The sequence below is a fragment of the Rattus rattus genome, chromosome 4 (genome assembly GCF_011064425.1).
Source record: "Rattus rattus isolate New Zealand chromosome 4, Rrattus_CSIRO_v1, whole genome shotgun sequence".
In the NCBI taxonomy this organism is placed as follows: Eukaryota; Metazoa; Chordata; class Mammalia; order Rodentia; family Muridae; genus Rattus; species Rattus rattus.
Genome location: NC_046157.1, coordinates 41,259,957 through 41,285,504, shown reverse-complemented (window position 1 = coordinate 41,285,504; position 25,548 = coordinate 41,259,957). Strand labels below are relative to the sequence as shown.

The following is a 25,548-nucleotide window of genomic DNA, read 5'->3' as shown; positions in this document are numbered from 1 at the left end:
AATATAAAAGTAAATTGCCAGGGACCTGTATTCAAGTGCTAAAGGCCTAATTTCTCACTGTCAACCCGCATTAAGTGTCTGTTTTTAAAGGTCTTAGGCGCGTAGTATTTTGGAGATTCTGAGACAGGCTCTGATGCCCCTCTCCTGGACACGTTGGCTTGGCAGATCTTCACTGTCCCCATAGTAAGTGTGGCACAGTCAGGCTGTTCAGGCCACCTCACCCTAAGTGCTCAGCACGCATGTCCCAAGGATACGGGCAGTTTCTGTTGTAACTCCAGTGCCATGGTTCACCAGAATGAAGGTTACTGAGTTAATGCTGCCCTAGGTCATCCCCAGTGTTTCCAGTGTCCCCGGGTCAGCCTTGCCAGTTTCCCTTCTCTTCTGGGTCCGTCCTGCACTGCCTGCTACTACCTCTTCTCACGCAGTGTCTGGTGGGCCTCGCCCTTTCTCCTACATACCTGTTCTCCTCACAAAGCTAGGCCAGGAGCAAAATGGTTCACGTTCTAGGCCTGTGCAGCAGTTTGCCTCCTGTTTGTTATGCTGGAAGATAGCTAAGTTCTGAGAGTTTTGAGGTTTTCTCTTTTAATTGCTTTTAATCTGTGCCCATTTTGCCTTCAGGATTTAGTTGCAGAATATTACAAAATATGTAAGGAAACCCAACAGTTGCCAAGTGGACTTCGACAGAGAGTAGTTTTGGATACATATAATCCTGTTAAAAATTCTGAGAATGGCAGGACACTCCATTAAAATTTAAACATTATACATTATACTCAACTTCTCACTATTAAACATACCTTTACTCTTAAGTAATGTGGTATTATCTGTTAATTAAAGCTATTTTACATAAAATTAAATAAAAATATATAGGTTGTTCATCAAATATATTCATAGGTAACTCAAAATAATTCTTTAAAGCTGAATTTGTTTACAGTTGGAGCTGTTGAACTCTGTCTGTTGGAACCCTATTCATTTAAGCTTCCTTTTTTTTCAAGTCATCTGTTGGTTACGGCCACGCATATGTACTGCTTAAGGGAGATTCTTTCGAGGAAAGGACTGGCTTACATCCAGTCTCGGCAAGCACTAAATTCTGTAGTTAAAATTACGTCCAAAAAAAAACATCCCGAGCTAATTACCTTCAAGTATGGAAACAGCAGTGCTTCCGGGATAGAAATCTTGGCTATCGAAAGGTAAGATTTTATTATTATTATTATTATTATTATTATTATTATTATTATTATTATTATTAACTGAATCAACGCAACCCATTAAGTGCAGGCTCCTTCTTGATTTTGGTGAGTGGGTATTGACTGAGGTGTTCCGCCCTGGGAACAGTGTCATTTGTAATCTTCCTAGAGTGCTCATAAGTGGCTTCTACACTGGTGCATGATTTCAGTTACACTGTGGCAGACGTCACCTCAGAGTCATTAAGAATAATCTAGGCGTCAAGAGAGACGGCTTATCAGGTAAAGGCACTTGTTGCCAAGCCTGAGGACCAGAGCTCAGTCCCTGAGCTCGACTTAACACTCTGACATAAGTACCCTGCACCCCCACTAAGTAAGTGTAATATAAAAACAAACAAGAAGAAATACCGTAACAGTCTAGCAACTCTGTCATGAGGGCCAGACCTCAGTCCCAGCATCTAGAACCCACGTGCAGTGCCTCACAGATGTTATACGCCCCCTCCCCGCCAGGCAAGACAAGCTGGTCGGGGTGGCACACTTCTTTAATCCCAGCACTAAGGAGGCAGGGGCAGATGGATCTGAGTTCAAGATCATCATGGCCTACAGAATGAGTTCCAGGACAGCCAGGGCTACACAAAAAAAAAAACAAAATCCAACCAAAACAAAAAAGACATGCAGTGCATGTGCACAATACATATACACAAATAAAATTGTTTAGAAAAAGAATTATACAAATGCTATATTAAATGGTGATTTGTGGGGAAATAAATTTGTCTTAGAATGCTAAGTTGGTGTTTTATTTTCTATCATCAAAACTTCCCACCCTAGAGATGGTTTGAATCTGTTTTAGACAACCTAATGTTTTGTTTGAGGTCAGACTAGCAGGTCCTGGAGCTGTCATTGTCTGTGGAATTAGATGCCATCAAATCCTAACTGTAGCAGCTTAAATCACATCTGTACTAGGCAGCAAGCACAGTGGTTACCTGTGTTTTCTTTGCACATTACACATGCTTAGATACTTAGGTAGTTCAGAGAATCTTAGCTGTGTAACATGAGAAGTCCCCTGGCTTTGACTTTTGGATTTTCAAGGAGCATTTTGATCATCTGCTGAGGGAAGTCGATGCGGCACATAGCAGGGCGTCTTTGCTACCTTTATGTGACATCTCAGCAGAGGTCTGAAGGGAGCGTGCTGTATTAATACATATGTCTGTCTTTCCTCCATAGGTATTTGATTCCCAATGCAGGAGATGCTACCAGAGCCATAAAACAGCAGATCATGAAAGTGTTGGATGCTTTGGAAAGTTAATGTAAAAGAAAGTTATTTAAGAGAAATTAAGGCAACGAAGAGAAACATGAAAATATATTTCCTGACTCAATACTAACCAGAGATTTTTGATTTGCTCACGGGGTGCCTGAGGAGAGGGTCTAAATGCAAATTATTGTAATCAATCTCGGGATGGGTACACTTTTTTAAAAATTTCTTTTGCATCTTTGGTTTTATATAATGATTTATTATAAAGGTCAGTTATTAAATGACTTTTAAGTAACTGGCCTTGTGCCCTATGGATCAAGGGCTTAGAATGCAGTTCTGTTTTGAAGAGCTGTTTTAAAGACATGCATCATTTTCGGTTCTAAAACAACTGTACACATACGTATTTGCAATGTCTTCACTGAAATTTATGGATAGAATTAGTTGAAGAGATTTAATTGCTACATTGAGTTTTACTACAATGAGCATTATTGGAAAATAAATGGTTAGATTCATAATTAGCTCACTGTTTCTGTTCTTAAAAAAGATTGAAGTCGGTGGGGGATTTAGCTCAGTGGTAGTGTGCTTGCCTAGCAAGCGCAAGGCCCTGGGTTCGGTCCCCAGCTCCGAAAAAAAAAAAAAAATAGGAAAAAAAAAAAAGATTGAAGTCTGTTTGATAGAATGGATGGAGATCATAGCAACTCCAGTACAGTCCCTAGGAGACCCTGAAGCGTCAGCTTCGCCCCATCTTTGCTCCAGTGGGTAATTATTCAGAGACAATTGACTCAGAGACAGAGAGCCTCATCCCAGGGTTTGCTAAGGAACAGTTAACAGCATTAGAAGTAAGTAGGCATGTTAGGTTAAAATTAGCACTCGGGGGACAGAATTGTGTCTGTAAGAATGTCATGGGTCGTTTGGTCTAGGCTGTTTCAAATGTTTTGAACACACTGATTATCCTCCTTGAAATGATCACCTGTGACCACACTAATGTCCAGTTTAAAAATAGATAATCAGAGAGCTATAGAAATTTTATTGTTTTTCTATCACTTTCTAAAAAATTTTTTGGTTTTGTCTTCTCAGTAAAATCTCAGTAGTTGAAACTTTTTTTTCATTCTTGTACTCTGGGAAGAAAAAAAAAAAAGCCAGAAGCGGCCTGCTTGTTTTGCAGCTTGCTCAGATTAATTTCTGTGGCCCATATTAGCCACTGTGCTGAGAGATCCAGAACATCTTTGGACCATGGGATGATTTTTATAAAATCTGTTTGAAAAATAGTAAACATAACCTGCCAAGTCATACAGTGTCATAGATTTTCTCGAAGGGGTTGGTTGATAGAAGTATCTAGGTGTACCCCACTAGTAGCCAGTGTTTTAATTTGCATAATGGAAATCAAGTGAATAAAAGATAACATAATTAAAAGAACTCTATTCTGATATCTAAATAAAAAGTGTATTTGAGTGGTTGAAGACATTTGCATGAAATTGCACCCTGTGAGGTACTTGATATTTATAACTCTTCTCCCAAACTGTTGTATTTCATTTCTTCCATTTTCTTGACACCCTCTTTGAAATGTCCTGAAGTCTCATTTTTCAACCATCTCAGCTATGGGACTTTTTTCATAATATTAATGTAAAGATGTTTGTGTTACTGTTTATAAATTACAATTGTAAATAAACTGATACAAGTTTGCTCAAAACTTCTGCTCTCGAGGCTGTTTTGTTCTCTTTCTTTTATCGGTATTGTATCTGCAGATTAAACATTTGTCTTATATATGCACCTTAGGTAGGCTAAAACTAATGACACTAGTTGGGGGTTGGAGTGATCACTGAGGCAGGGGGATCACTTGAGCTCAGGAAGCGAGGCATTCCCTCTTTTTTTTTCTTTTTCTACTAAAGCCAGTCAATAGATTTGTCTCCATAGACCTGGCTTTTTCTTCAGGTGTTGCCGTGGCTACCAGGCCAATGTAGTTTCTAGTGCAAGATGGAGGTGGGGTAAACATGTTATACCTGCAAGACATAAGGCCATACGGCAACCCATCCCCACACCTCCCTCCAGCACACACATTCTTTCTTCACCAGCTTCCACAGTGTTCCCAGATTCTTGGAAGAAACAATTCTGTGATCCCTTCAAGACATGAACCAAACCCAGATCCTCTGGAAGAGCAGTCAGTGCCCTTAACACAGAGCCATCTCTCCTGCCTGCTTTGTCTTTTTTAAAGACCAACTGTAAATTGGGCAGCGTTTCATTTTCCTTTACCATTTAAGTACTTCTTGATGACTGCACACGGGGTAAGGCTAATTCAGAAAGAGCATAGCGATGGTGTTTTCCTGACAGTGTGTAGTCTTTGGTAATGAGTGAAATGACTTGTATGATGTCACTGTCAAACCAGCAAGACTGCATTTATACACCCATCGTTTTCGGGATTGTTGGTAACTTGAGCATACTTTCCCCAAATCACCTTGCCTCTGCGTCCCAAGGCCCAGCTCGCTCACATTCACTTCAACGACTGTACCTCTGGTGATCACACTCAGGGTTGTATGTAATGGGGAGAAGGGATTCTTTTTCACACAGAGTATAGGTAGGCAAAAGGTAGTATTCAGCTCAGAGTGTGAGAGATGGGCTTTTTTGAAACGTAGACCCATTGGCCTAATGAACCTTTCATATTTAGGTGATTTTCTTGTAAAATCATCACCAACAAAGCAGACTAGTAACTATTCTCTTCCATGACTTCCTTTTTCTTTTTCCTGTTCAAGTAACTTTCAATACTTCTGTTTCTCCTTAGGCACGAACTTTGGGTAGAGGAACTTTTCATTTTCCCGCCTTCTTTTTGTTTCTGCTTTTCATGTTGGAAAGTACTTTTGTGCTCTACTGGCCCTGTGTCCAGCAGATAGGCAGGGATCGCTCCCTCATCATCCTTCTGCTTGGTGTTTTTCTTTTTTTCTTTCTTTTTTTTTTTTTTTAAGATTTATTTATTTATAAGTACACTGTAGCTGTCTTCAGATACACCAGAAGAGGGCATCAGACCTCATTACAGATGGTTATGAGCCACCATGTGGTTGCTGGGATTTGAACTCAGGACCTCTGGAAGAGCAGTCAGTGCTCTTAACCACTGAGCCATCTCTCCAGCCCCGCTTGGTGTTTTTCTTTTCATGCATCCTTTTCATTTATATTTTCTCGGCTGGCGCTGTTTATGGTAGAGCTTAGCCTTCAGGCCAATCAATTTTTTTCTTTTTTCTTTTTGTCTTCTTTGAACGTTCATGGGTCTCCCGACCTTCCTTCTTTCTTTTTTTCTCATGGTAGTCCAAAGTATATCCATATCGTTTGCGGTGCAATTCAATATATTCATTTTGTGGCATGATGACAGCCGCGGGGCAACCGTCCACGACCTCCCGGGTTCCAAAACCCTCTTAATTTCTGGGTGTCACTGGCCCACAAGCCTGCTTCACCCAGGCCAGAGTGGGAAAGGGTGCAGTGTCCTTTTTAAACTGCTGTTTATGGCTCCTTTTCCCTCTCGCCCTAAAATGCCACACCCATAAATCTGTAAAAAGCTCAACCACCACTGAAGAAGACTTTGACTGAATTTTCTTTGGGGATCTGATCTGCAGGCTTTGTTTCCCTTGCCTAGCTCTATAATCCTCGTTTCCATGTTCTGCAAATGTGACAGGTATGGACCTTCACCTGCAACCACGGCAAAGCTTAGAAAGCAGTGGAGCAAGGTGTGTGTTGGTGGATGACTCAATCCCTGCATTTAGGAGTGGGAGCAGGATTAAGAGTCAAGGTGAGCCTTGGCTACATAAGTTAGAGTGCAGCCTGGGCTACCGGACATCCTGTCTGAAAACCAGAAAAGCTCAAAACAAGAAATAATAATAAATATTTACATATATAAATGGTAATGAAAAATAATAAATACTAAGGTCAAATCATAGACCTTAGCACTGCTTAGCACCAACTCTCTCCATCTCATTCCCCAGCCCATTTAGGAGCAAGCTCCTGAAATCCTGCTAGCCTAAAACAACCAGGTCACGCCCTCAAGCCAGTCAGCACGGAGCATCAGTCATATCCTGGCCACTGCTGTGATCCAACCTGGAATTTACGTCCTTCGTGTCATAAGTAGGGCTTTTCTACCCCAAATATTCCACTCCTTAGCCATTTATGGCACATCACTTTTTTGACCTGGCTTTTGAAGGCCCTATGTAAAGAATTTGAAATTATCACTTCTTGGTGTATGCAACCGCAAAGCGTGAGCCATTTGTAGTACGGGGCCCAAGCAAGAATGTAGCTCAGTGGTAGACTGGAACTGAATGTGCACAAAGTCAGAGGCTCACTCACCAACACAGCACAAAACAAAACAAATCTTCAAAGCTCATCGAGGCTCCGCCCCTCGGCCCAGCCCCCGACCACGCCCCTTCCGCGCGCCCGCGGCTCCGCCCAGCCTTCCGCGCTGGGCAGCGGAGATTGACTGGCTGCAGTCCTTGTGGCGTCTGGCGCTCCGGGGAAGAGCCATGTCTAGTAAGTGGTTCGTGGCCTGGTTGTCCAGCTCCCAGCAGGAGCGGAGTCCTCGGTACGGCGGTGCAGATGAGCCGGCTGGGTCCGTGCGTCCGCCGGTCAACCATGCGGGTGGCTCTTGTCGCCGGCGTCCGCGGCTCGGGGAAGCCCAGGGGCGGCGGGCCGAGCGAGCACAGGCCTCTGCCCAGGGCATCCTGCACTCTAGGAGCTGGTCGGCTTGCGGGTTGGGTGGTGGTGTCAAACTCGTGACCCCGACTCCCTCGCCTCACAGAGCGGTGGATAATCGGACCTCACTCCGATATTCGGACCTCACTCCGATATTAGCCTGATTGTTGCGCCACTTTGTCCAGTGACTTGGTGCGGCTTTTCTACAGCAGGCTTCCTCGTCTGTAAAAGTTTATGGGTGCAATGACCTGTCATATTCATGTCAATATTGTTCCCATAATGGGCCCGTCACTCGCGGTGTTTTCGTGCCCTCCGCCCCCTCTTGTTCATCTTCAAAGTCAACAGCTTTTCTGAGAAGGTGAAGCAACAAGTCTTGCACGCCCAAGACCCCAGTGGAGGGGTTTCCCTGAGTCAGCCTGCAGAGGGCGCTTTGCACCAGCACCAAACCTGGGTCGGGACTATACCTCGTGGCTTTTGGGAGAGTAGAAGCTAAAAGCAAATTAGTTTTATCCTCCCCTGACTCAGGAGCAGAGATAGTCTAACTTCTTAGGGTTACGAGAGATATGAGTTTCTGTGATACTCTGGTGATAGCTCAAGGTCAGCCAGGGTTTTGTCACTGTTGGAGATAAGCCTTTAGATTGCCAGATTGGGACGATCAAAAACCATGTATGTTCAAACAGTGCCCGATAGCCTATTTGAGAATCCTGGTTCTGGGCGAACTTAGTGGGCAGATCTGACGACTTCTTGTTTCTTTGTCCTCAGCTTTCCGCCTGGCCCTCATCCAGCTTCAGGTTTCTTCCATTAAATCAGATAACATTATCCGGGCTTGTAGCCTAGTCCGGGAGGCAGCAAAGCAAGGTGCCAACATAGTTTCTCTGCCGGTAAGTATGGGGGCAGCCTGCCCTTCCTAGGAGCTGTGGGCCCACCACAGTACTGCTTGCTGCCAGTGGTCCTCTTGTGTCCCACCTCTAGCAATATCTTTTGGAACCCTAATATTGATCCGTACTTGTCTCAACTTACACGAAGACTAGCAGCGACCTTTGTCATAAGATGTCTAACACAAGTCTTGAACAAGATCTCCACCCTGTTCAGACCAGGAGTAAGAAGTCCACTGGGGGACTTCCTTGAAGATAACACACTCGGGGCCTGTACGGTTGCTTGGTTCCTTCCATAGTTAAGGAACTTATTCTATACAACAAACATCAGTTACAGGACTCATCTGTACCTGGTCCCTAACCTTGGTCTTTTGTTAGTTTATGTCGGGTCATTCTTTAGCAGAATGCCTGGTTCCTAGACACTGACCTTAAATGCAAAATGAGTGAATTTAAATTGAAATCCAGTTAATGTTTTCTATTAACCTATTGTTTTCTGACTTGTCAGAGGATTGCTGAAGGCAGATGTGTGTTTGTTAGTGTCATTGTCATTTTTAGTGTCTGTGTCCCATCCCTGTTTTTGTTTCATCCTCACCCATTTTCCCTATCCATGAGAAACATCATAAAGGTGTCAGAATGGAGTAGGGAACAGCTTACTTACAATTAATAAAAGTGTGACTTCTGTGGCTCTTGGAACTTTTAATGCATAACTTTTATTGCTTTACCTAATTAGTGGTAAAATTTGGGGTTCCAGAATCATCTCAGGATTCCAAGTCACAGAGTAAGCATGATTTGTGAAGGGCCTGGATGTCCAAGAGCTGGTAATTCCACAAGCCGCAGGGCTAGCCTTCTGCCAGGTCACAGGAGTGATTAGTATCCTCTCCAGGGCTGGTTGCCTGTCTGCCCTCAGTATCACATTCTTAGTTCCAGCCCCGTCTTTTCCTGCTGGTGTTTTATCTGCTCCAAGCAGAACTGGAAGTGCTGTGCTTCTGCTTTCTGCAGGAGTTTAAATGTGTTGTCTGGTTTCTCCCCTCTTTTCTTCTCTAACATGACTCTAGGAGTGCTTCAATTCTCCATATGGAACTAACTACTTTCCTGAATACGCAGAGAAGATTCCTGGAGAGTCCACAAAGAAGCTTTCTGAAGTCGCAAAGGAGAACAGCATATACCTCATTGGAGGTAATTTCTTCCATGCGGAGTGACATGTAAACATTAAAGAACACTAGGATGACTTCTGTTACACTTAAATATTTAAACATTAGCCCTTGATAACAGTGAGGTTGCCAGGGCTGGTGGCATGCACCTATAATCCTAGCACTTAGAAAGCTAGGGCAGGACTGTAAGTTCAAGGCCCACCTGGAATATACTTCAAGATATACTAAGTATGAAAAATGCAAGTCCAGCATGATTATAATAGAACTTAGATTAGTCCTCCTTTAAATGATGGTTGTACACTTTCTCATGGAGATACAGATCTCCTAGTAAATACCACAGAAACGCTCCGTCCGGACACTGATGACATCCCCATCAAAGGACTGGTTAAAGAGCTAGATAGAATATGGCAAGAGAAATTTGACCTGTGTTCTATGTGCTGATTACAAACAAAGATCTCAATAAACCTCCAGAGGATCAATAAACATAATGAACAAGGTTATCTGGTGTCAGCTGATCATGATAGTTGGGGACCAGAAATGACTAGGTGCTGGCAATGCATGGAGCATGTACTGGATTGGCTCTGTGACGAAGAAAGGCTTGTTTGGGTCTCAACGTTCTCATCCCAGGGCCGTGGGATTCAGTTTTGTTCTAAGATGTGGTGGACTCAAGCAATGTGGAATTTGAGTTTGCTCTGATGTTACATATTAACTGTTGCTCAAGCGCCTGACTGAATTTCAGGGCCTTTTGGTTATTTTTTAAACCTTTCTCTGACATCTGGACTAATTATATTTCATCAATAACTTGGAGCTTAATCACAGAAAGAATTATTTAAGGGGAAAGAGAATGCTTAGAATAAACTTTATTATTGGGCCCAAATGACTATTTACCAGGCCTTTACCTACCCTCACAAAGTTATTGGGCTATTTATTCCTTTTTGTTATTGTTTTGTGTGACTGTATGCTTCTCTCAACGGAAGGCTCCATCCCAGAAGAGGATGATGGGAAACTGTATAATACCTGCACTGTGTTTGGGCCTGATGGAAATTTACTGGTAAAGCACAGAAAGGTGAGTAGTGCAAATCTCATCGTCTTCCATTTTCTGTTTCGTGCGAGGATGTAGATGTAATTAACCTTTACACCACTGGTTTTGCTGGTTCAGCCTTGTTGAATTTGTCGCTCCAGTAGGATCTCAGACATACCATTAAATAGTAGGTGCTCTCAGGTGGGCGGTGCTAGCACTTACCTGTTTGTTTGTTTTTTTCTCAAGAGAAGGCTTCTCTGTGTATCTTTAGTTGCCCTGGAACTCACTCTGTAGACCAGGCTGGCCTCAAACTCAGAGATCTGCCTGCCTCGTGCCTTTAATCCTACCCTGGACACAAAGGTGGATGGATTTCTGAGTATGAGGCTAGCCTGGTCTACAGAGTGAGTTCCAGCCAGGGCTACAGAGAGAAATCCTGTCTTAAAAAAATCAAGAAAGAAAAAAGAAAGTGTTTTTGTCTCATTTCCAGTCTCAGAAGGAACATGTTCACTATTTTACTCCTAAATACTGTTTTAGAATTGCTTACTATGACTTTTACATGCATAGCATTCCCTTCATAGAAAGTGTTTGTTTTGTTTTGAAAACCATGGTTGGCTGTAGAAGCTCAGCAGACATAGGCTGGAGGTAAAGCTCAGTAGTAGATGCTTTCATCCACAGGCAAGGCCCGGGTTTAGTCACTGTCATTGCCCTGACCCCCAGCCCCTCATACACAGCATACATTACTGTCACTCAGTATATGTCTTTGAGATCATATGGCTTTTTCTTTTATTATTGCAATAAATTACATTGGTTAATCTTCTGATATCAAGCCACGTTTGTTGTGCTTAAAACAAAAATCTTAGTTTAGCTAGGCATTTGGTGGTTCATTCCTTTAATCCCAACACTTGGGAGGCAGAGGCAGAGGCAGAGGCAGGTAGATCTCTGACTTGGGACCAGCCTGGTCTACTGAGTTAGTTTCCAGGAGAGCCAGGACTACAGAGAGAAACCCTGTCTTGGAAAAGGAAAAGGAAAAGGAAGGAAGGAAATACATCTTATCTGTAATTGTTTTGCAAAATTTTACCTGGATTTTGTATTTGTCTTGAGACAGGGTCTTTCTGTGTAGCCTAGGCTGACTTTGAACTCCAATAGTGCAGACTGGCCTAGAACTTGTGGCAGTCCTCCTTTCAGAGCATCTTTAGTGCTAGAAAATTCCAGACATGTGCCACCATGTCGACGTACTTGTTTTCAAATGCTGCACATACTTTTGCTTTCTTTATTGGTGGTGTTTTTAATTTTTTTAAATTTTTAATGTGGGGTCTATGTAGGTTGACTATCCTTGTAGACCAGTCTGACACCAGACTCACAGACATATATCTGTCCCTGCTTCCCAAAGGCCTTTTCTTCTTTTGCCAGTTCTGTCAGTTTGGTTCTGATTCTGAGAAATCTTCCTTAGCATTGAAAGTGAGTAAAGGCAACACACTACGTCCATGAGGAACCTGCACGTTTTCACAGATGGAGATGACAGGGGCTATAAAACCCACATCACTTTCCTGTTTTCCTATAGTAGAAGGGATAGGCAAAATTGTTAACCTGTTCCTTCAGGGACTGAAAACAAGATAAAGACATCTATGTCTGAAGACTATGCCTAAGATCCTACACAGAGCAAGAAGATAAGTGGTCAGATGTGGCCAGTTGTAGGTGCAATATGGCCAAAACCGAGGATGATCTTTGTACTGTCAATCCCATGGAGAGACAGTTGACACGACTGCCGTGAGGCCTGTGGGAAAGTGGTAACCAAATCAATTGTTTGTGGTGCAGATCCATCTGTTTGACATTGATGTTCCTGGGAAAATTACATTTCAAGAATCCAAAACACTGAGTCCTGGTGATAGTCTCTCCACGTTTGATACCTGTACGTACCAGTTAAGTTTGCCTCTTACAGCAATCCCAGAAAAGAGGAGCAGGTATTTTCTTTTCCATGTCTAGCTCTAAGTTTTTCATATATCCACATTAAAGGTTCAGAATGGAGTAAGCTGTCAGAGAACTAGAAAGTCTGGAGAGAGTGGAGAGAGTGGATTTTGACATTGCTCTTCCATTGGGTTACAGACTCCTGACCATGGTGTCCAGGGCGTTCCTGTGGGCCACCACTGACACACTGTACTTAATAATGCACTGTTTGGAACAAATTTCTCAAAGCTATCCCGAGGCTGTGAATGTTGTCTTTGAATGATGTCCCATTAGGATTGATTACAAACTGTCTGTGTAGGAGTCCTGAGTTAATTCTTCCTAGTCAGTGTTTACGATCGGAGCTTTACTCTCCCATCCTATGCCAGAGTTTCACGTATTTGTGCATTGCTCTGTTTGGAAACAGCTTACTGCAGAGTGGGCCTGGGCATCTGCTACGATATGCGCTTCGCAGAGCTTGCACAAATCTATGCACAAAGAGGTGAGTTAGGGTCACAGATGGGTGACAAAGCTGCTCGGAGGTTTGATTCTGGGGTGGTATCTGTGGCATGAAGATAGCCCCCTAACACAAAGCTGCTCAAAAAAAAAAAAAAAAAAAAAAAAAAAAACCACCCAAAACACAAAGAAATTTGCACAAAATGTCAGAGGTAGTGTTAATGTCTCCGCACCCAGTACTTCCACAACTTGCTACCTAGACTTGTGCTGAGCAAGGGATAATATGGTTACAGGGTGGGTATGTAGGAGCTCACACTTTATGTAGCAAAAGCTTTGTTCTGGAATATCCCCTTTACCCTTTGAGTCCCCAATACCACTGTACGTGGAGTCACATGAGGCCAGGTAGAAATGGAGCCATGATCTCATGGATTTCCTCACTCACATACACAGTAATGATTTGCTTTGGACAACTTACTGCCTGTAAGTCAGAGTGAGGTAAGTCAGAAGACCCGAGTTCTGGCTCTAACTCTTCTCCTTAGCACAGTACTTTCATCAATCACTTTACCTCTCTGAGGAGGTGTGGTTCCCTCAGAGGACTGGTATGACAGAGGAATGGGAGAACTTACAAACTTCTGGTGCCATTCAATGAATAGCAGTGTCCTTACTAAGCTCCTGAAGTCACTGACACTTAACTGAGTGGCATGGATGACTGACAGCTGTTTAGCAGAGAGGTGCATATACCTGGGCTTAAGAGTGTGTGAAACTGTACTGCCCCAAATAGGTTAGAAAGTCACATCGTCCATCTCTTCACTATGTGGCGCTGAGTGTCTGAGGCCAAGCAACATTTTGATAACAGCACTCTTTTTAAAAGTGAAGGCACAAGTCAGACATTAGCCATCTGTTGCACTTTTCTTGCAGCTGTTTTAGGGGTATATGTCTAGAAATGTTAAATTCAGAGCCTTGTCTGTCTTACTAGACTGACCTTTTATGTGGGTGGGAAAGTTTGAGTTTGTTTGTACTTGATGAGAAATAAAGGGAGGGAGTAATTGAGCGCTCACCACTGCACTTTGTCTCCCCCCACACTGGAGGCTGCCAGCTCTTGGTGTATCCTGGAGCTTTCAATATGACCACTGGACCAGCCCACTGGGAGTTGCTTCAGCGAGCCCGGTAAGAAAGGAATCAAGCATCTCAGTGTTGACAGAGCTGTCAGCCTTAACTGGAACCCTGCCCTTGCCCCAGCTTGTCCTGGTACCCAGATGCACTTAGAAAGGATGACTGCATAGAGCTCTGCTAGGTACTGCCTCCGATGCCATAGCAGTTCCCTCAAGAGATGCTGGGGTTACATGTGCTACAGTGACTTCCAGTTCCATCCATTCTGCAATGGCCGAATGCCACTCTAATATTGTATATGGGTACAGTCTTTTACCTACTCAACAGTTAACAGACATACAGGATGTTTCGTTTCTTGGCTCCTGTGACAGTCCATCAATGCTGGGTTCAGATGATGTCTTCCCATGTGGCGTTGTTTCCTTTGGACTTGTACCTTTTAGAAGGATTTCTGGACATGTCCTGTTTTTACCTGTTAAAGACAACTCCACTGCTTTCCACAATGGCTATACTAATTTACTATAGTGCACTAGGGTCTTCTCACAGGGACTTAAGCTTCTTGATAATGACCATTTGAACTATAGTTAGATAGTGTTGTGGTTGGCCATCCTGGTTTTGGGTTGCCTGATGATTGGTGGTATTGGGGCCTTCTAAAAATATGTTGGTCAGTTGTGTTTGTCAGCTGTCTATCATTGTGACAAAATGCCTTAGAGAGAACACAGAAGGCTGGGAAGTCTAGTTTGGCTGTACTTTCAGGTTTCATGTCTCACCTGGCTGTAGAGTCTACTGCAGTCTTTTCACCTGGGGGAAAAAAAGAGAGGCCAGGATTCACGGGTTCTTCAGGGGTACCCCCAACTGCCTAATTTCTTCTCTCTGTCCTACTTCCTATAAAGGTTGGGCAACTTCCCCTTCTAGTAGTGCTGTGGACTGTGTACCAGCCTTCAAGTACGATTTGCTTGACTTTTTAAAAATGTCTCGCTCTGTTGATCTTCCTTGACAGAGTGTCACTGAGTAGCCGAGGCTAACCCTGAACTTTGATTCCTCTTGCTTCAGCCTCTTGGTTGGTGAGATTGGACAGACTTTGACTTTTTGCTAGTTTTGAGTGGAGCTGTGTTTTTGTGACACTGAGCTTGTCTAGGTAGAATTATTAGCTGCATACCTGCAAATATTTCTGCCACTCTGGAGGTTTTTCTGTCCATTCTTGGTACCTTTGTTTGCTGTACAGAAGACTGATTATAAGCCCACGTGCCTCTCTTGTGTTTGTTTCTGTTTTAGTCCCCCACAAGTCCTTGTTCATTTCAATGTACCCAGCCTTTCCCTGTGTTTTCATAGTATGTCTTTTTTAAAAGAGCTGTGTACTTGGCTAGAAACATGTTGCAGGTCTGCAATGTGCAGTGTATTTGTTTTCTGTCTTCCGACTGCAGAGCTGTTGATAATCAGGTGTATGTGGCTACAGCCTCTCCTGCCCGGGATGAGAAAGCCTCGTACGTGGCCTGGGGACACAGCACTGTGGTGGATCCTTGGTAAGTATGTCTTAGGCTGAGCTCAGCTGGAAGTTGAAGAATGATATAGGATCATCTTCCTGCAACTCCTACCCACTTTTATCCACGTATCCTGACAAGCATGAGGAAAGCTTTTACTTGCAACCCACAGGAGAAGGAAGCTGTCCTACATCTGTATTAGCAGTTGGCTCTGGTCATCTTTGCTTGTCTAGGTAGTCTTGGCAATCATATAAATAAACAAGGCTGCAGCATGGGCAGGTAGTTGGTATTAGGAAGAGATTCCAGAATTCTTAGTTTGCATTTGGCTAAAATTTAGGCTGAGTGACTGGTCCAAGGGCAGGAATGAGAAGCATTACTTCCCATGTAATGATTAGAGAATGGGGGAATGGGTTAAAGCAGTTCTCAATCTGTGCATCATCACCTCTCCAGACATATCAGATATCCTGCATATCATATATTTACATCATGATTCATAATAGTGGCAAAATTACAGTTATGAGGTAGCAACCATAATTTTATGGCTGGGGGATCACCACAACATGGGGATCATAACATTAACAAAGTTGAAAACCACTGGGTTAGAAGAAACTGGCTGTCCCCCTGTGAAAAGTAAAGCATTTTACCACTGACTAAACACAGAACATCTGTCCAGTCACACAGATGTTTCTCCATTGGACAAATCACATGTTTGGCAACTGTGTCATTTGACAGCATACATTCACACATAGCATTTCAATCAGACATGTATCCTTACTAGAACTTTGAACTTCAAAAGTTGGCTTTGGCCCTACTTCTGTGTATGTGTACACACACACACACACACACACACACACACACACACACACACACACACTATTTCTACAAACTGAAACAGAACACTCTCCAACCCAAAATAAAAGACCTTATAAATAATCCATCAGGGGTCCCAGAGAGGAGTGGGGAATCCCTCAGTGTATGTGATTCTCAGGTCTATGGGCATTGGAGAACTGGGTTAGACTGGTTTGTCATGTTCCTGTGGAGATGTTGGTGACAGGAATTGCAGGTGTTACGTGCTCTTCCTTTTTATTTCTGAAGGGTTTTGAGGCCTACGTTAGGGTGGTTGGTGCCTGGGATGGGGTGACATTAGAGAAAGAACTTTGAATTCAGCAGGACAGATGGGTGGAAATTAGAGAAGGATTTAATCAAATGAAATTAATAGTATTGGTATCTCATCCTTAGCTGATAAGTACAGTAAGTTACTGTGCCAGATGGCTTGTTTTGACATATTTGGAAATTAACCATTTCTCCAGATATATTACTGAGGCTCTGCATTGGGTCAAAAGGCTGGGTACTGCAGTTTTCCAGAACAGAACGCCTGGACTTTTGCAGAGCTGTTGCTCCTGTCAGCACACTCTTAGCACGTTATTCAAGCTCTGGGTAAAGTTTTCTTCCAATCTGAAACTCAAAAGCACAGGGAGCCACATAGGCAGGTAGAGGTTGTGGTAGATCTGGGCCTTCGACAGGCCTAGCCTCACTGTCCTCAGTTGTGGCTGCAGTTTGGGGGGGCTTGAGGAACAGATGGAGACCTTCTTTGGAAGGGGCCTCTCCAAGTAGTATTGGGACTTCCTGTTGACAATTGGTATCTGTTTTCAGATACTTATAATCATGGACAAGCTATAATTTTCTAGCAATGTGCAGTTTATAATACATATTCCACACTTTCCTCACTAAGACTCACAGGACTCGCATTTCTACACGATATGCCAAAAGTTCTCGAACCAGAATTTATACTATGTCCTTATTTCAGACCTTAGAATCTTTCTTTTGGCCTGTTATACAAGGAGAAATTACTAGATAGATGTCAGTGAATCTCTATTCTTTCTCTGGATTTCCTTCAGGGGGCAGGTCCTAACCAAAGCTGGCACCGAGGAAACAATCCTGTACTCAGACATAGGTAAGATTTGCCCTGCTGTGGTTCAGGTTTCCGGTGTCCCCACTGCTCTGAGGCCACGTTTTGTGGCTGGTCACTTGGAAGGATCCCTTTGTGCTCTGTGTGTCTATCCTGGTGATACTGTTTTTGAGGATGATCTCTGGGGCTTTGTCTCACTGGGTTTGTTTCATCTGAATTGACCCAGAGACAACCCAGGTCACAGCATCCAGACAAGGCAAACTTTCCTGGCTCACTTGCTGAGACTCAGGTTGTTTTTAGTTTGGGGGTGAAATTTCATTGTTCGGTAAGTAGTTGCAAATTAGTAATCATGTGTATTTCCTTGTTTTACAGACCTGAAGAAGCTGTCTGAAATTCGGCAGCAAATCCCCATTTTAAAACAGAAACGAGCAGACCTCTATTCAGTGGAGTCAAAGAAGCCCTGATGTCCTTCTAACCTGTCACAAGCAGAGTGATGTTCTGTAAGACGAGCAACTCTACCACTCTACCAAGGATCTGTGACACAAGGCCCCCTATTTTAATTAAAAGATCCGTCTTCAAATGTGCTTGGTAACAATGTTCTAGCTCTTAACAACTTAGCCTGATGGTTCTTAGGCATTTTAGGCTCAAGATCTTTTGCACAATTAAAACCCGAAGCCTCTAAGCACTTTGGTTCCACGCGTACCTTGTGGTGGGCTGGTCCTAGCTGTCTGAGAAAACGTACATTCACAGGAACACTAACTTTCATGGTTCTAATAGCCCATCAACATGACACTTTAAAAATTTTTTATTAAAAATTATTTTCATACAGCATATTTTGATGTTTTTCTTCCCCAATTCCTCTCTACTCATCTAAATTTATATTCTCTTTCAAAAACAAAAACTCCATAAAATGAAAATCAAAATTAACAAGCAAAAGACCAATAAAGACAAAAGGAAACAAAAAGTCCACAAAAAAGAAAACAATGGAGCTTAACGTGCCACTCGTAAACAGAAACAGATGTGCAGCTGGGTCCTGTGACCTATACAATATTGCTTTAGCACTGGTTCAATACTGGTAAATCAAAGCTTTTCTAATATATAAATATATAGACTATTTTTCTTACAGAGTAAGAAAACCAAGTGACTCTTAAAAATATATGAAGTATACAATTTGGCAAGATTTGGCACACATACACATACATCTTTGAAATACCAATCGAGAAAGTGAGTATATGTACTACCACCAGAAGTTTCCTTGTTAGCATTTTGGAAGATTTTTCTTGTCTGTGTGTGGGTATATGCAGGTGCTGAGGTCAGAAGAAATACCCTAGGCCTGGAGTTAGAGGTATTCATAAGTTGGTCAATATAGGAACTGAACTCAGGTTTTCTCCCAGAGCAGCAAGCACTCTTAACCACCGGTCCATCTCTTTGGCCCCTCCCTATAATTTTGTAAATTCTCTAGCTATTCAATCACTGGTAAGCTTCGTCACCATAGAGAACTATGAGTTTTCTAGAATTATGTAAAAAATGACTTACAACCTAGTGCTTTTATTGGGTGTTTACCTCACCTGTATATCAGCGATGTATTACTTGTTGATGGACATTTGAGTTCTTTCTACATTTTAATGAAGAAGTTAGAAATGAACAAGCTTTTCATACCTGAACAGTAGAGCTGTGGGCTTACATAGCTATGTCACTGACAAGCGGCTTGCAATGTGGCCACGCCATTTTGCTGCCAATAACTGTGTAAGTTCTAACTCCCCACTCCTACCCACTTCAGCCTAGTATGGCTAAACTTTAGTGTCTTTCCTTTTTGCAGATGGCGCCTTGCTACATAGCCCAAGTAGACCTTGAACTTGGGATCAACCCTCTTACATTAACCTCCCAGGTGCTAGGATTATAGGCACAATGCCAGTACCCAGCTTCCTCTCAGTAAATTGAGTATTTCTTGGGCTGGTAAAATGGCTCAGTGGGTAAAAGCAGGCCTCTTCTGCTTTGTAGGCCTGATGACCCTATGATGGAAGGAACCAATTCTATAAAGTTGCCCTCCACATGTACGCTTCGCACAACTAATAGACAATTAAAAAGTGATTAGCCACTGATACTGACATCTTTTCATGTGTATCTTTGGTGAAATCAATTGATAACCTTTTGCCTATATTTTATGGCTTTATCCTCATGGTAAGTTGCTTATATATTTTGATGTACATGCTGTGTCATAGTCTCCCCCTCTAAAGGGGGAAAATGACATTTACCCGTCCTCACACTGGGGATTAAGCCCAGATCTCCCATGCTAAACATCCTTCTTACCAGTTACCACTTCACTTATTCTTAGTAGTTATCATTTTCCATCTTGTTAGGTGGCCATCTCTGCCCCCATCTCTGCCACCTGAGTACTGAGAGTACAGGCTTGGGCCACCATGCCTACGAACTTCAATTTTTTTTAAAGTATTATTTGAAGAGCAAACTGTATATTTCCACAAAGGCCAACTTACTTTTTATTCCTTTAAAATGACTGTTTACGTTTAGTCATTTTGAAGAGGGAGAAGGTGTCAGATCACCTGGAACTGGAGTTACAGGCAGTTTGTGGGCTGCCACATGAAGTCCTGGAAACCAAACCTCTCCAGCTCTATTTTCCTTTAAAGATGCCCTTCTTCTGGGTCCTCTGAAGTTTATGGCTTTAGCTTACTTACATTCTCAAGTTCTCTCCATGGTTGACACTATGATTAAACACGCTTGTGGAATCAACTCGAAGAACATGATAACATGACAGATGTTTTCTAGGCTGCTGTACAAGCCTATGACACAGATAAAGAACCAATTCTCACTACCGCTCTTCAGAGCTTTGTTTCATTCTTAGAGGGATGAATATTTGCAGGAAATTTCATGACCACACCAATAAAAACTTGTATATGCCTATCTTCAAAGTCAGTTTGAATCAACAAGAAACTGACTGAAGGTTTCAGTTAATAAACAAACAAATTTCCTATTGTTCTGTTTCAAAAATGGATAGAAAAGCTTGAATGTAATATTTATTTTGTGAATTTACATGTGAAGCCATTTACAAAAGTAAAGATACAGACAGATGCAGCTTTCAGTGCAGTTTCAAATATGTTCACAACAAGCAAAAACATTTTTGAGTATTCGGAATGACAGTATTGAATGGCACATGCTTCAGTGTTTCCTACCCAACCCCAAGAAGGAGGGAACAGGAGAAGATGTCCCTACTAATGTAAATACAACCATGCAAATAAAGACTCTTAAGCGAAGGGTCACATTCAGAGATGTAGGACATTTCTGCATTTAGGGCTATCATCACCGGAGAATTATTTCACAACACAATGGAGAGCTCTCCAACTGTCCATTATACCAGTCGTCTCAAACTATGTTAAGTGCTCCTATTGGCTTACCAGCATTGTCCAAAAACTGACTTTAGAAGGAGTCATTTCTAATATTTCCTAAAAAGACAGCATCTGTAGACAAAATCATTTGGTTTCAGTGGGATAAAGCACCCTTTTAAATAAGAGTGTAAAATGCTCCTATACTCTCAACAATGTAAACTATAATTAGACTTTGTCCGTAAGTCTTAACAGGCTTGCTTCTTTTTTTATCATTTCACTTAAATAAACCTACCTGTCCTGGATCTTGGAAATAGACTCAGTAAGAACACATCCCTCCCCAACCAGAAAAATCCAGCATATAAATAAGTAAAAGGATAATCTTTAAAAGTGATGAATAGCAACAACTTAGAGATTCAAAAGAGAGGATGAGGTACAGATAAAAATGAACAGAACAGGAGTAAAGTCAGCCGTCAGTATCCCTGGAGATGTGGGCGTGGACCATCAGTCCTTAGAGGACAAAGTCACCTCAATACAAAAGTACTCTGTGTATCGGACATCTCTGAAAATACTGGCTCAAATCCCTTAAGTTAACAGCCACAGCTACACCACTAAAGTTTTTATTCCAAAAAAGTATGCCCTGGCTCCAGGACTGACATCCTTTTTGAACCTTTACCAAATTTCTGTCACTAGAAAATTCAAGCTAATTAAATATTCCTATATATCACACATGTACTCCATGGGTATGTGGGTTGTTCACATACACCCACATTCTTTAAAAAGCATACTATTGAATAGTACTTACTATGGAATAGGCACGGGCAAGTATACACATGTCTCGTTCATCTTACCTTCCTCGTTCAGTCCCTCATTAAGTCTTCCTGTACAAGTATCAATCAGAATATTTTGCTTCTGCATAATTTACTAAAGTTCTACAGAATCAGAGGCACTGTGCATGCTGACAATAGCTTAGTCTTTCAATTTTACTGAAATCCATATTGAAGCTTTTCATCCTTCAAAAAAATTAAAAAGGATTAATTGAATACAAAAGAAGTCTATTTTACAGCACTTACTATGTTAAAGACTAACACACTATAAAACACTCACATATTATACAAACAGCTATAAAAACAAAAAAATTCAGAACATAATCCCCACCCCAATATTAAAAAAAAAAAAACCAAATCAACAAATCAAAGTTTTTATTTGCATGGCCAATTACTGTTTGTATTCTACAACTTTGTTTTAATATCCCTTTAACAGGTTCTAAGCTTTTGTTGCACAGGGAATAAAAGCTGCAAGACTGCAAACTTCCTTGAAGGCCACGCCCACTACACCTAAACATGAAACAGATGTAATGAATGACAACATCACAAAGGGAATACTGAGTTCCACCATTCAACAATTCATGACAGTGTCTTCAGGATTCAGTTGAAGAGGGGGTAAACTTCTTTTAAAAGAGTCAGTCTGTTTCCCCTGGTGCTTATAATGTCGGTGGTTTTAATCCGTATTTCTTTGCTACTTCTGTCTGGGCATGGGCAGCATCACAAAGTGAGTACAGATGAGCCATCTCCATTTCCGACTTGGCCAGGTTGATAGCTTTGTTGAACATGTCAATGGCTTTCTCCATGTTTCCTCTAAAGGAGCAAAAATTCAAAGATTCTTCAACAAGCAGTTCTCGATAACCAATAAAGTTTACTGTGCTGCATGAAGTCTTTAACTATAATTCTAGTAAAATGTTTCTTTCATAATAAAGAATGCCTAGCACAGCATACTGAAAACACCAATGAATCTACCTTACATTCCAATATCCACCCCCATCTCTCCTCCCAATCCCTCCCTCCCCTTTACCCCAGAGAAGGGGGATGCCCCTGTATCACCCCACCCTGGCATGTCCAGTCTGCAGGGATAGGCACATTCTCTCTCACTGAGTCCACCATGGCAGCCTACTCTGTCCACATTATCTTGAATCCTTTGTTAAATACAGGCTGACTAGGGCAACTAAGTTGGTTACTTAAAAATCATAATTTTCCTGGTTCCTAAGCCTACTTATTTCTGATGAAACGTGGCTTCCCGCAACATAGAACACTAGTAGCCCTCAAACGCTTGTCCCTTGAAGTACCAAGTCCACACTCTTACTACCTCATCTCTTACCCCAAACGTCCAAACCTGAGACCTTCCATGCAGTCAAGGGTCACAGTCAAACCTGATCACAAAGAGCCTCGGATTGTTGCCTCTGCTTACCTCTGATCAAATCCCTACCTTTTAGGGTCCACTTCAAGTACAGTATTGTATATTCCCCCACCTTTTCTTCCCAGAAGAATGAAATACTTCACTCTTAATATTCCTTACAGTTCTATTAGCCCTGTATACAGAGGCAGATGCGAGTTTGCACTACCTTAGTAGCTCATTTGTGGGTATCTTTCAGTTCCAACAGCTAAGTACAAAGGTTGGTAATTTGTGAGTAAATGGATGAACGTGCTATGGCTGATAAAATTTACCTCTTACACTCCAGTGTGGCTAAGCTCTACAGTTACTAAGAAACAACTGTATAAGGTAAGCAGTGTTATCTTATGTTATTATTATTATCTTATTGTTATGTGTGCATACATGTGCATAATACTTAATTACATGTGTGTAATCCTGCAACTAAGAGCAAGTCTAGGTAACTCAGTGCCACTAAAGGTGACCATATTTAAATTCCCATAGTATATGGCTAACACAATTAACTATTTTTGGTTTATATGGGTCTGTTTTGACGATAGCTAAATGATCTGCAAAATATTAGTATGACCAGCAATGCCAATCTGTAAAATACTAGTCTAACCAGCAATGCCAATCATTTAACTTTAAGAGAACCTCTAACTTCCCTATTCCTCCATATCAACCTTCAGAGTTTGTGTAGAATCCGCCGCATGCCCAGTTGTAGTGCTGGAGAATGAACTCAGGGTCTCAGGCAAGCTACCAAGCACTCTATCAATGAAGCACAATCCCCAGACCTACAACTGACTTTTTTTAAAAAAAAAAAAAAAGTTTCCCACGCATTGGTGTTCTACCTTCATGTCTGTCTATGTGAGTATGTCGGATCCCCTAGAACTGGGGTTACAGACAGCTATGATCTACTACGTGGGTACTGGGAATTAAACTTAAGTCCTCTGGAAAAGCAGCCAGTACTCTTAACTGCTGAGCCATCTCTCAAGCCCCTAAAATGGACTTTTATGGTACAATTTACCATACAAAGAAAATTCCATCAACCCTCATCCTTTTAAGGTAATCTCTATGAATATACCTTAAATTAAATATCAAGTCTTTTTATTTGCACTAATCTAAGAAGAACCAGAGCTCTGCTCAAGCATAGTTATGAACCACTGTTCTATCTTAGTAAAAGAATTATTTTTTATTACAAATTAACATAAGAAATGGTATTTGTATACCTGCCATCAGAAGAATCTGGCACTGGCTAGAAGAACCACATTTTTTGTCAGTCTTTTGGAGGAAAGAGAGCCACAGGAAAAGCAGACTAATAGGTAGTTAAGAGGACTTATGCTGATTCCTGACAACTGATGGTGGCAAGATTAGTGCCTTGACGTCAGGGAAGTATGGACTCAAGTCTTGCCCTCAGTAATGTATCACAGTGGGGCCTTGTTAGCCTAACCGGCCTGGGCATTTGTTTCTGTACACTTTAATTATACACTGGAATTGTTATAAAGACGGGTTTAGGTCAACAGAACTGAGATTTGGAAGGTACTGAAGACCAGTGTTTAGTCTATAATACATTCTGGAGGAAATGCCAACATTAAGAGGGCATAGTCCACGACAAATATAGCTGTCAACATTAAATGTAGACCTTAAGTGCAACTCTGGGTAAATATTTAAACAAAACAAGTTAGGGAAATCAGAAGTGTAAAAAGTTCAACCAAACCAGAGGTTTCACGAAAACTCAGCAGCTCAGAGATGTGTTACAACCCATCCAGTTTCCTGGCTGCCTGCTTTCTTGTAGCGGGATCCAGGTCCCACAACGCCTAGCTATCTGTTCCTTGTTACCTGCACTGACTAAACTATACTTCAGGTGTTTCTGGTCTTCCCATGGGAAGGATAAAAATGAAAAAGGAAATCACACACGATAAAGACCAAGTCTCACTTTTTTTTCCCCAGAGCTGGGGACCAAAGCGCTCTACCACGGAACTAAATCCCCAACCCCGAGTCTCACTTTTTAAGGCACAAGTCTGACAGCTTTTATAAGTGTAACTTTTAATTTGGAAAAATAATGAAATGAGACAAATTCGAATTCCCTAATTTTTAGGGAAGCCTGCATCAAAAGTACAGCAAGCTTTAAAAATGCAATCGATACTGATTAATAATCAAATATATGTAATGAGAACACAAGGCAGTAACTATATCTGTAGGAAGCAGCTTGAGAAGTTACCTCTGCACTTCAATAGTCCCCATGGTCTCATACGCAAAGTCACATTTGTTGTCAATTTCAATAGCTTTGCTGATAAGCTCCAAACCTTTATCCAAATCTTGCTTCCACTGAAGTTGAAGTAAACTGGATTTGGGATGGGGGGTGGGAGAGGGAGAGAAACAGTTAGATGGACCCAGTACTGACAGAAATATAAACATATGATTTGGATTCTGACCTCCATAAACAAGTAACAATTTATAAGGAAAGCAAAGACTACAGCAGAACACACGCTGGAGGCTTCTGGTCTCCATCTCTGATGTTGAGTACACGGCCACAGATTTATAAGTCATGATCCAGTACCCTTTCTCTCTGTATTTCTAAGAAACAGAGACAACTGATTTTGAATGCAAATACCAACCCCTGTTTCATTCCCTTCCAACTCCTGTCCTACGACCAGTTTTGACTGCTGGAAGGTCCTAGAGAAGAGTTCTGAGGGCTAAAGTTTCATATTTTTGGTCTCATTTCTACTCTGCTACTGGCACTGGCTAATTTCTAGTTGTATACTCAGCTTGTTGTCTCAGTTGTGTTTGGTTCCATTTCATGGAAATAAAATGTTAATAAACCCATTGTAAAAAAGTTGTTCTGTAAATTAAGGCTGCTTCTCCTTTTACTCTGATAATATATTTTATCTTTACAAATTGAATATATTATAAATTCTGAATCATTTCATACAATCATTTCAAAATATTAAATGTAAACAATACTT

General features: G+C 41.8%; 3 protein-coding genes across 3 annotated transcripts in view; 2 read left to right on the top strand and 1 right to left on the bottom strand.

Annotated features, from left to right (window-relative positions):
* Window positions 1–2,969, top strand: part of Tbc1d23 (TBC1 domain family member 23) — a 55,783-nt gene extending 52,814 nt beyond the window's left edge. Inside the window, 2 exon segments of the mRNA XM_032900316.1 lie at window positions 993–1,187; window positions 2,406–2,969. Coding sequence (XP_032756207.1) covers window positions 993–1,187; window positions 2,406–2,487 — 277 coding nt within the window. The 3' untranslated portion in view covers window positions 2,488–2,969.
* A 3,884-nt stretch (window positions 2,970–6,853) lies between these two features.
* Nit2 (nitrilase family member 2) lies at window positions 6,854–17,569 on the top strand. Its single transcript, XM_032900315.1, has 10 exons — window positions 6,854–6,936; window positions 7,861–7,979; window positions 9,029–9,149; window positions 10,102–10,190; window positions 11,961–12,054; window positions 12,514–12,588; window positions 13,631–13,709; window positions 15,074–15,172; window positions 17,029–17,084; window positions 17,412–17,569. Exons 1-10 carry the CDS (start codon window positions 6,930–6,932, stop codon window positions 17,501–17,503), a joined length of 831 nt encoding a protein of 276 aa, XP_032756206.1. The 5' UTR covers window positions 6,854–6,929; the 3' UTR covers window positions 17,504–17,569.
* Window positions 17,570–20,045: 2,476 nt separating this feature from the next.
* Window positions 20,046–25,548, bottom strand: part of Tomm70 (translocase of outer mitochondrial membrane 70) — a 32,866-nt gene continuing 27,363 nt past the window's right edge. The window contains exons 11-12 of the mRNA XM_032900314.1: window positions 24,804–24,926; window positions 20,046–22,014 (exon numbers count right to left, since the gene is read on the bottom strand). Coding sequence (XP_032756205.1) covers window positions 21,861–22,014; window positions 24,804–24,926 — 277 coding nt within the window. The 3' untranslated portion in view covers window positions 20,046–21,860. The remainder of the gene's footprint in view (window positions 22,015–24,803; window positions 24,927–25,548) is intronic.

What these genes read in the sequence shown, in the direction of transcription:
- Nit2 (XM_032900315.1), top strand. An exon ending in CCAACATAGTTTCTCTGCCG is followed by an intron (nt 7,980 to 9,028) that starts GTAAGTATGGGG and finishes ACATGACTCTAG; the next exon opens with GAGTGCTTCAATTCTCCATA. An exon ending in AGCACTGTGGTGGATCCTTG is followed by an intron (nt 15,173 to 17,028) that starts GTAAGTATGTCT and finishes GATTTCCTTCAG; the next exon opens with GGGGCAGGTCCTAACCAAAG.